This window comes from Thamnophis elegans, unplaced genomic scaffold (assembly GCF_009769535.1).
Source record: "Thamnophis elegans isolate rThaEle1 unplaced genomic scaffold, rThaEle1.pri scaffold_123_arrow_ctg1, whole genome shotgun sequence".
In the NCBI taxonomy this organism is placed as follows: Eukaryota; Metazoa; Chordata; class Lepidosauria; order Squamata; family Colubridae; genus Thamnophis; species Thamnophis elegans.
The window spans coordinates 386-11323 of record NW_022473593.1 but is presented as its reverse complement, the minus strand read 5'-3'; the positions used below and the strand labels follow the sequence as shown (position 1 = coordinate 11323).

General features: G+C 46.9%; 1 protein-coding gene across 1 annotated transcript; it reads left to right on the top strand.

Moving 5' to 3' along the window:
* Positions 1-5470: 5470 nt before the first annotated feature.
* On the top strand, positions 5471-10059 carry LOC116523248 (thrombospondin-3-like; the record flags this gene model as incomplete). The annotated part of the gene is made up of 4 exons (XM_032238339.1): positions 5471-5621; positions 8240-8446; positions 9454-9710; positions 9957-10059. Coding segments are annotated over exons 1-4 (679 nt in total), but the record flags the coding sequence as incomplete, so codon positions are not given.
* Between the last annotated feature and the right edge of the window lie 879 nt (positions 10060-10938).

The following is a 10938-nucleotide window of genomic DNA, read 5'->3' as shown; positions in this document are numbered from 1 at the left end:
TGGGGGGGGGGCCCTACACTTAAAATTTAAAAACAGAAAAGTGCATCTGTTAATGGAAGGACCAAACTCTTTCCCTAATGCAATATTCGTAGTAGGGAAAGAGGTTGCTCCTTCAATTAACAGATTTAAATGAGAGATGAGATAGTTAGAGTAGATGGGTATATATTGTATATAGAGTATATATATTGCGTTTGTGCTGATAAATAAATAAAGGGAGACTAGTATAGATCTATTTCAAGCTATTTAGCTCTCATCAGCTAGCCATGCCCTTACTGGGATTCGAACCTGGGCTGTAAGTCTACTGCTGCTATTGCTATTGTATTACATATTAGGCAGTTGTATTAGCCACTACGCCACAAGCTCTCCTTATCAGCTACATATAGATAGATAGATAGATAGATAGATAGATAGATAGATGATAGATAGATAGATAGATAGATAGCTAGATAGATAGATAGATAGATAGATGATAGGAGGGGGAGGGAGTGAGGGGGAGAGAGAGAGGGAGGTTAAATAGATAGCTAAGATAGATGATTGATAGATCGATTAGATATAGATAGGTAGATTGATTGATTTAAGTAGATAGTTAAGAGATGATTGATATAGATAGATTAGATAGAGATAATTAGATAAAACAACTAAAATAGATATAGATAGATAATTAGATGATAGATATAGATAGATATTAAATAGCTAAAATATTGATTGATTAGATAGAGATAGATAGATAGTAGATAGCTAAGATAGATAAATAGAAGATAGACAGACAGATAGATAGATGATAGATAGATAGATGATAGATAGATAGATAGATAGATAGATGGTTATTGATAGATAGATTAGATAGATAGATTAAACAGCTAAAATAGATGATTGATAGACAGATTAGATAGAGATAGATTAAACAGCTAAAATAGATGATTGATAGATTAGATAGATTAGATAAATAGTTAAAATTGATAGATTTTACATAGATAGATAGATAGATAGATAGATAGATAGATAGATAGATAGATAGATAGGATAGATGATTGATAGATTAGGTAGCTAAAATACATAAATGATAAAGAAGATGATAGATAAGATAGCATAGATAGATAGAAGAGAGAGATTAGAGAGACAGAATTAGAGATGAGAGAGAGAGATACCGCTAGACAGACAGGCAGACAGACAGACAGATGGAGATATGGATAGATATAGATAGATAGCTATATATAGATATTTCAATTAACATATATATAGGATTAGTTGATAGAATATTGAGTAATTTAATATTTAAATTAAATATTCGTGTTTAATGTGATTTAAATGACATCTCTTAGGTTGAAACAGATCGACCAAATGCCACCATCCCACCCTCATTTCAGAAGCCAGTCTGGAATTTGGCAAGGGAGTGGACTAGAAGACCTCCAAGGTCCCTTCCCGCTCTGGAGATTCTATGATAATTTAACGTTCGGTTCGTACTTCCCACCAGCACCAAGTCCATCTGGAGTAAATTGTATCCCCAGATCACCTTTCCAGATTCCTACATTTCCAGATTTTTTTTTTTTTAACTTTCCAAATTTCTCCGCCAGGAAAGGGAAAGATTGCGAAATTTTTCCGTCCAGTCGTGACCCAAATAACGAAAATTCCTGCGGCTTGACAACTAATTGACGTATCCCTCGCATAAGGCCGAATCAAATCCCAGTCTTATTTTCTTTGCAAATCACCCCTCTGGATAAGCTTCTAGAAACTCCCTGCTTACAAAGATTTGAGGCGGGATAAATCAAAATAAACTTTCTGGGGCGTTAACATGTTGAAAAGGGAGAGCATAAGAAGGAGGAAAGGGGGTTATTTTAATTGTGATTTATTTATTTATTTTTACACAAGAGGCTGGGATGAATTTGGAAGGGAGGCTGCCCGGAATTAAGGCTTTGAGATGGGTGGCTGTATCGATTGTGACAATAAATAAAAGGAGGATAAATAAATAAAACCCAGATTTCCCTTCCTTCTTTCTGGGATCCTGAGATGAATGAAAACCCCAGAAAATGAGGTGGTGGTGGTGGAGGAGGAGGTCAAGCATAAAGGAGAGATAAATTTAATTTCCAGAGCTTGATTAAATGACCAAGAAGGAAGGAAGGAAGGAAGGAAGGAAGGAAGGAAGGAAAGGGTAGCAGAATAACAGAGTTGGAAGGGACCTTGGAGGTCTTCTAGTCCAACCCCCTTCTCAAGCAGGAGATCCTATACAATTTGAGACAAATGGCTGTCCAGTCTCTTCTTAAAAACCTCCAGCGATGGGGAAGGAAGGAAGGAAGGAAAGAAGGGCAGAATAACAGTTGGAAGGGATCTTGGAGGTCTTCTAGTCCAACCCCCTTCTCAAGCCAGAGATCCTATACAATTTGAGACAAATAACTGCCCAGTCTCTTATTAAAAATCTCCAGCGATGGGGAAGGAAAGAAGGAAGGAAGGAAGGAAGGAAGGAAGGAAGGAAAAACAGTTAGAAGGGACCTTGGAGGTCTTCTAGTCCAACCCCCTGTTCGAACAGGAGATCCTATACAATTTGAGACAAATGGTTGTCCAGTCCCTTCTTTAAAATCTCCAGTGATGGGAAAGGAAGGAAGGAAGAAAGGAAGGAAGGAAGGAAGGGGTAGCAGAATAACAGAATTGGAAGGGACCTTGGAGGTCTTCTAGTCCAACCCCCTACTCAAGCAGGAGATACTACACAATTTGAGACAAATACCTGGCCAGTCTCTTATTAAAAGCCTCCAGTGATAGGGAAGGAAGGACGGACAGAAGGAAGGAAGGAAGGAAGGAAGGAAGGAAGGACAGAAAAATAAGAGTTGGAAGGAACCTCGGAGGTCATCTAGTCCAACCCCCCCTGTTCAATGGACCCTGTACCATTTTGGACCAATGGCTCTTCAATCTCTCCTTAAAAACTTCCAGCTTCCACAATTTCTGCAGACAAAGTCGCTTCACTGATTAAATTGTTTTCGTTGTCAGGAAATTCCTCCTTAGTTCTAGGTCGCTTCTCTCCTCGGTTAGTTTCCATCCATTGTTTCTGGTGCTTTGGAGAACAGGTTGCCCCCCCCCCCCGTTTCTTCTTTGGGGCAGTCCGTCTCCCCCCCCTCAAAATATGGGAACCCTTCTACCACGTCACCCAAGCTTTTGTGTGTGTTGTTGTTGTTTTTTAAAAAAGAGGATATTTGGCATCTGGGCTCCCTCAAAGGGCCTCAAAGCCCCCCCCCCCGTTCATGAAGGGGTTAAGTGGGCACCCCAAGCCACAAGGAGGCCTTGGGCTGGGCGGTTTGGCACCGAGTAGGAGCCGCTCCAAGGAGGTGCAAACCAAGAGGCCCCAGTTGTTATGGTGGCCTGCAAACAGAACATAAACAGATTCCGGCCAGTTGCAAATCCAGATGAGGGTTTGGTGGCTGGAGGGGGGAGGAAGCGGGGGGGGGGAATCACCAATCCTGCCCTGTCATTGCAAATTGGCAGCTGGGAAAAAGCTGCCTCCGTCTGCAGAAACGGCTTCTCGGATCTTTCTTTCTTTCTTTCTTTCTTTCTTTCTTTCCTTTTTTCCTTTCCCCTTCCTTCCCTCCTTCCTGCTTCTTTCCTTTCCCCTCCCTTCCTCCCCTCCTTCTCATTTCTATTTCCTTCCTTCTTTCCTTCCTTCTTTCCTTCCTTCTTTCCTTCCTTCTTTCCTTCCTTCCTTTCTCAGTCCCTTCCTTCCTTCCTGGCTTTTCCTTCTTTCCCTCCCTACATCTTTCCTTTCCCCTTCCTTCCCTCCTTTCCTTTCCCCTTCCCTCCTTCCCCTCCCTCCCCTCCTTCTCATTTCCATTTCCTTCTTTCCTTCCTTCCTTTCCTTCTTTCTTTCTTTCCTTCCTTCTTCCCTTCCTTCATTTCCTTCCCCTCTTTCTCATTTCCATTTCCTTCCTTCTTTCCTTCCCTCCCTCCCTACTACATCTTTTCTTTCCCCTTCCTTCCCTTCTTTCCTTTCCCCTTCCCTCCTTCCCTTCCCCTCTCTCCCTTCCTTCTTCTCATTCCCATTTCCTACTTTTTCCTTCCTTCCTTCTCTTTCCTTCCTTTCTCAGTCCCTTCCTTCCTTTTCCTTCCTTCCCTCCCTACATCTTTCCTTCCCCCTTCCCTCCTTCCCCTCCCTCTCTCCCCTCCTTCTCATTTCCATTTCCTTCTTTTCTTCCTTCCTTCCTTTTTCCTTCCTTCCCTCCCTACATCTTTCCTTTTCCCTTCCCTCCTTCCCCACCCTCCCCTCCTTCTCATTTTCATTTCCTTCTTTTCTTCCTTCCTTCCTTTTTCCTTCCTTCCCTCCCTACATCTTTCCTTTCCCTTTCCTTCTCTCCTTTCCTTTCCCCTTCCCTCCTTCCCCTCCCTCCCCTCCTTCTCATTTCCATTTCTTTCTTTCCTTCCTTCCTTCCTTCCTTCCTTTTCCTTCGGAGGCGTGGTTCCTCTTTGGAGAACCTTCCAAATATCTGCAGGGGGTTTGGGATGAGAGTTAAATATTTTTTTGAAAACGGGGGAGGCTTGGAAAGCGAACCCCCAAATGATGGCAGGATTCAGGGAAGAATTTTCTTGCAGGAAAGTCATTCCCATGTTTTAAATGCAGGGCGTTTATTCCAGGGGGCCTTTCCAGGCGGGGGGGGGGGGGAGGAAGGAAGAGGGGAAGGTTTGTAGGGGGGGGGGGAGGAGGAGTGAGCAAGGAGGGGGAACAGGACACCGCCCTCCAAGTCTTGAATTGCCCCAAGAAAACAATGAGGTCATATTTGAAAATGAGTGTGTTTGTGGGGGGGGGGGCAAAATACGGGAGGGAGGAGCGGGTTAAGAAACTGGACAGTTCTACTGACCTATTGGGAGGGGGGGTGATGCGGGGGGGGGGCACAGAAGCCTGACCCTCCCCTCTGGTTTTTTTTTAAAATTAAAACGAAGAGTTTGGCTTGCAGGACGCACCTCTCTCTCCCTCGCTGGGGTACACTGCTCCTAACAGGGGAGGATCCGTTTTCAGTCTGGGGGACACAACTCCTCCTGGCCCATTGGGTCGAGCTGCTCCCCCCCTCCCAGACCCCGAGGGTTGTAAATGGGTGGGTGGGAAACCCCACTCAACCCCAGCAGACCCCAACCGTCTCCCTTCCAACTGTTATTCTGCTATTCTTCTTCCTTCCTTCCTTCCTTCCTTCCTTCCTTCTTGGGCAGGGGGTTGGACTAGATGACCTCCAAGGTCCCTTCCAGCCCTGTTCATCTGTGAATGCACCTTCCTGCCGGCTCCATCAGCTCGGGTTGAAAGCCGGGGGAGGGGGGAGGCAGAGACCCTTCCCCTGGCGGCTGGAGGTGTCCCCCCATCCCCCGTTTGAGCATCCTCAAACCCCCCCACCCACCCCCGCCTTGCCAGCGCTGGCAGGCTGGGCTGGGGACGGGGAGGGCGGCGCCGCGGGGCCATTCAAAGGGCGGTGGGACGCCTCCCTCCCTTCCCAGCCCGCGCCGCCCCCTTCCTCGGGGGACCCCCGCTCGGCCGGCCGCCGCGATGCAGCCGCGGGCAAACAGCCTCCGCCGGAGGAGACCCCTGCCCGCCTCCGCCGCCCTCCTCCTCCTTCTTTGGGGCGCCGCCAGCGGGGTCGCCCGGCGCGAGTTGCAAGGTGAGGGTCGCCGGCTCCCGGGGGCGCCCGGTTGCAAACCCACCAAAGGGGGGGAGAAGAATTGGGTGGGTGGGGGGAGAGATGCCCTCTTCCCCCGCTGGGCTGGGGCGGGCGAGGGTCCAAGGCGGAGTTTCCCTCCCACCGGGTTGGGGTCGAGAGAGACCCCCGCCAGAGGGAGCTTTTGGGGGGGTGGGCATAAAAGCCGCTGCTGCCAAGCCCCTCTTGCAGGGGGGAAGACCGCGGGGGTCTTTGCCACCACGGAGAGCAAAGTGGGGGTGGAATTGGGGAGGGGGAGTTCGGAATAATCGGGGAAGGGGCGTCTCTCTGGAAGCAAGCGAGGCAGCCAAAGGGAGGCTTGAGCTCGAGCGCGGGGCGTTTGTAAAATCCGCCTTTCTCTTTTCTTTTTTCTTTCCTTCCCTCTCTCCGTCTCTCTTTCTCCTCCCTCCTTTCCTTTCTTCGGTCTTTTTTTCCCTTCCTCCATCCTTTCTTTCTTTCCTCCTTTCCTTCCTTCTTCCTTTCCTTACCTTTCTCTTCTCCCCCTTCTATTCTGCCAGGTCCTTTTCTTCCTTCCTCCTTTCCTTGCTTCCCTTCTTCCTTCTTTCCCACTCTCCCTCCCTATTCCTTCCTTCCTTTTCCTCCCCTTCCTCTTTCTCCTATCTCTTTTCCTTCCTCCCTTCCCTCCTTTTTTCTCCCTCTTCCTCTTTCTTTCTCCTTCTCTCTTTTCCTTCCCTCCCTCCCTCTCTTTTCCTTCTTTCTTTCCCTCCATTTTCCTCCCCTTCTTTCTCTTTCTCCTTCCATCTCTTTTCCTTCCTTTCTTCCGTCCCTCTCTTTTACTTCCTTCCTTCCCTTCCGTCCCCTCCTTTTTTCTCCCCTTCCCCTCTCTTTCTCCTTTCTTCTCTTTTCCTTCCTTCCCTCCCTCGTTCCTTCCTCTCTTTTCCTTCCTTCCTTTTCTCTCCCTCTCGCTTTCTCCTTCCTTCTATCTCTTTTCCTTCCATTCTTCCTTCCTTCTCTCCCTTCTCCCTCCCTTCCTTTCTCCTTTCCCACTTTTATAACCTAACTGAACTCTCTCTGCTCTGATAACTCACATTCAGGGATCTCCAGGATCCAGGGAAAAAAACAGGGGGGGGGATCCGCTTTTGTGGCATTTTCATACGGTAGCGCTAATGGTTTTCCCTGGAAGCCGAAAAGAAAGTTGTATTGGACCATTTCTGGTGAAGTAGCAGAGGGATGTGCAGCCAAAAATAATTAATAAATGAATTTTCACGTCCAATTTGAGAGGATGGTCCTGGAGGGCTCCCCCTAATGGGGGAAGGCGGAGCTGCATCTGGCAGGAGAAACAGACAGGGCTGGTAGCAGTCGGCAGCCAGCTGGTTTCAGAGTTTTCCAGCGCTTTTAAAAACGGATATTTTAAAAACCTCAGAGGCCCCAGTTTTGGCATTTTTCCTCCCAGAGCGTGCTCTTCAAACCCATCCCTCAGCTGGGGAGTTTCCTTTGTGGCACACTTCAAGGCTGGCCTCGAAATAGCATTTTTCCCCCCCCTCTCCAGGAAAAAAAATCCCTTCATTCAAATAATTTCAAGAAAAAAACTTTTGCCTGGTGATGTCGACGCACCCAAAGAGAAAGGCACAGAATGCAGCCTATGGGGAGTCCCAATTTTTTTTTTTTAAATCCTCTTTATCCAACTTTACCCGATTTTTTTTTCATAAAGACCTGCTCCATTTTGGAAAATGTCAAATTTAAGAATTTAAGAACTGTAAAGGGAGTTGGGGTTGCATAGATCAGCGGTCACCAACTGGTGGCCTGTGAGAATATTTTGGTGGTCCGCAGAAATAATATTTCCATTTTTGATGTTGCACTCAATCAGGGGGTCCTCAAACTACGACCCCTGGGACGGATACGTGCAATGAATGCTTGTGTTGCCGCAGAGAGTCTCCCCCTTTGGGGTCTTTTTGTGGGGGGCAGAGGGGGCAGAAATTCCCACTTGGGGTCTGCTTTGGCCTCCTGGTGGGGGGCTTTGGGCGAAGGCTGGAGGGAAGAGCCACTGGTGGCGAAGAGCCGGAGGGCCTCGTTCTAGTGGGACTGCATCACGGCCTGGAACTGGCTGATCATCTCAGCCCGCTGAGCCTCCAGGCGCCGGCACCTGGCCTTGCACTCCCGCGGGTCTTCCCTCTGCTTGGAAAGCCCATGCTCCTAGTCCTCAGTGAGGTGCCTCTGGTGAGCCTCCTTCTCAGTCAGATCCAATTTGAACTGAGCTGTTTTGCCAACTCTTTCTCCTGGGGGCTGCTTAGCTCCAGCAACGGCTTCCTGTTGGGGCCCTAAGGAGCCCGGGTGGGCAGGCAGGCGAGGAGGGGCTGGGAGGGGAGGGGCGAGAAGACATGTGAGTTGGCCACGCCCACCCAGTCACATGACCGCCCAGTCGGTCACTAGGCGGATCGTATTAGTGGTCCGTGGGATTTAAAATGATGAGTTTAGTGGTCCCTGAGGCCCGAAAGGTTGGGGACCTCTGGTCTAGATGACCTCTTAGGGTCCCCCTTCCAACTCTGTTCTTCGCAAAAGCACTGGATGCAAACTTGACTCGCTTTGCAAGTGACCCCCATCCTTTTTTTCCCCTTCCCTAGTCATTGACCTCCTGACCGTCACCGAAACTCGACATATGACCAACGTCGCGAACAAAATCCGGACCGAGATTTTATCTGTCCATGATATGTACCTTTTATCAACTTTCCACTTGCCCCCAAAACAAGGTGGTCCCCTATTCGGCCTTCACTACAAGAAGGATAACAGCCGATGGTTTGAAGTCTCCGTAGTTGGCAAAACGAATAAAGGTGAGTGAGAAAGAAAGAAAGAAAGAAAGAAAGAAAGAAAGAAAGAGGAAGGAAAGGAAGGAAAGGAAAGGAAGAAAGAAGGATGAAAGAAGGAGAAAGGGAGAAAGAAGGAAGGAAGGAAAGAAAGAAAGAAAAAGGAAGGGAAGGAAGGAAAGGAAAGGATGAAAGAAGAAGGAGAAAGGAAAGAAAGAGGAAGGAGAGCGGGAGGGAGGAAGACAAAAGGAAAGAGAAAGGAAGGAAGGATGAAAGGAGGAGAAAAGAAAGGGAGGAAGGAAAAAAGGAAGATATAAAGGAAGGAAGACAGAAAGAAAGAGAAAGGAAAGAAGAGAAAGAAAAGAAAAAGGGAGGAAGGCAGGAAGGAAAAAAGGAAGAGAAAGGAAGGAAGAAGAAGAAAAAGAAAGAAAGGAAAGAAGTCAATTGACTTTACTAAAACCTTGATTTTCATTTTTTTTACTGTTTTACCCCTTTAATGGTTTATTTGCTTTGAGTCAGTAAAAGACAGGGTGGCCCTGTCAATCAAATTAATAAAAGGTCATCTTTGACTTACGGCCATCATCGAGCCCAAGATTTCTGTGGTGAAGCGAAACATTTTTCACTTAGGGTTTGCCCCCTTTCTTGCCCCCTTACGACTTTTCTTGCCACAGCTGTTAAGTGAATCCCTGCAGTTCATAACTTAGCCCCACGGTCGCTAAATGAATCTGGATTCCCCGCTGACTTGGCTGAACTGAAGGTCACCAAAGGGAAACCTCCCGCATCCATCATAAATCCGAATCAGTTCCCAAGTGTCTGAATTTGGATCCCGTTTTCCAAAGGGATTGTAAAACATTGGGAAAAACATTCCTGAGTCGCTTTTTTTTCCAGTGCCGTCGTCACTTTGGTCACTAAATGAATGGTTGTAAGTCGAGGACCCCCTGTAATAACGGAAAGGGGCCACTTAAAAGGAAACACAAGAAAAGTGGGAGGAAAATTCCCACCCGGAAATCCATCTTTTCTCTCCCCGCTCACAGTCCTCGTCCGATACTTACGTGCCGATGGGAAGCTCCACTCGGTCAATCTGCAGAATTCCAACCTGTCGGATGGACGTAGCCACACGCTTCTCCTGCGGGTCAGCGGCCTGAAAGCCAGCAGCTTGTCCTTGGAGCTGTACGTGGATTGCAAGCTGCTGGACTCCAATAGGGGGCTGCCCGAATTGGCATCGATTGACCAGGAAAAAACCGAACCCATCGAAGTGAGAACGGGACAGAAAACCTATCTTCGGATGGAGGTGAGCACATACCCCATCTTCCTACCACAATCGGTGTAAGCGAGCGTATCAATGCAGACAGGAGTGGGGGGAAGAATAAGTTCAACATCTCCACGGTAAAAATCCAGTTCATTTTAGAGGAAGCTTCTATTTTTACCAGGATTCCCCCTTCCAAAAAAAAATCAAGCGTGCAAGCGGTGGGGAAAAACACAATCAGGGTAGGTGTCTTTCCCACCGAGGGCTGTTCTTCCTCTCCTGATATTTTAGGGGTCTCTGGAATCGCTCAAACTGATTCTCGGAGGGTCCCTCGGTCGCGTGGGAGCCTTGAGTGAGTGTCCATTTCAAGAGGACGAATCCATGCAGAACACAGGTAAGTGTCAATCAAAAGATAAGGGGTAGGATTTGAGAAAACCACCAGGGCACAATCAATCAATCAATCAATCAATCAATCAGAATACATTGTACAATGAAAGTGAGGTATTTAGTTATACTAGATGAAAAATCTGTGATTGTAAATGTAATTGAGAATATGGATGCAAAAACACTTGTAACCAAACGACACGCTGTATGTAATGGATGAGAATTTTTTTTATGTTTTTTTATGTTTAAAAATAAAAAACAAATTGCAAAAAAAAAATCAATCAGAATAGAGCTCTTGGAGATCTTCTAGTCCAGCCCCCTGCTCAAGCAGGAAACCTTATCCCATTCCAGGCAAACGGTTATCCAACATCATCTTAAAAACATCCAGTGTTGGAGCATTCACAACTTCTGGTGGCAAGTTGTTCCACTGATTAATTGTTCTAACTGTCAGGAAATGTCTCCTTAACTCCAGGTTGCTTCCCTCCTTGGTTAGTTTCCATCTGTTGCTTCCTCTCTTACCTCCAGGGGCTTTGGAGAATAGGTTGACCCCTTCTTCTTTGGGGCAGCCCTTCAGATATAGGAAGATGCTATCATGTCACCCTTAGTCCTTCTTTTCATTAAACTAGACATTCCCAATTTCAGCAACTCTTCTTTATATGTTTTAGCCTCCAGTCCCCTCATCCTCTTTGTTGCTCTTCTCTGCACTCTTTCCAGAGTCTCAAGATCTTTTTCAGTGATTGCATGACCTCTGTAGATGCCATATGCTAAATAAAAAAGATAGATAGATAGGTAGGTAGGTAGGTAGGTAGGTAGGTAGGTAGGTAGGTAGGTAGGTAGGTAGATAGATAGATAGATAGATAGATAGATAGATAGATAGATAGATAGATAG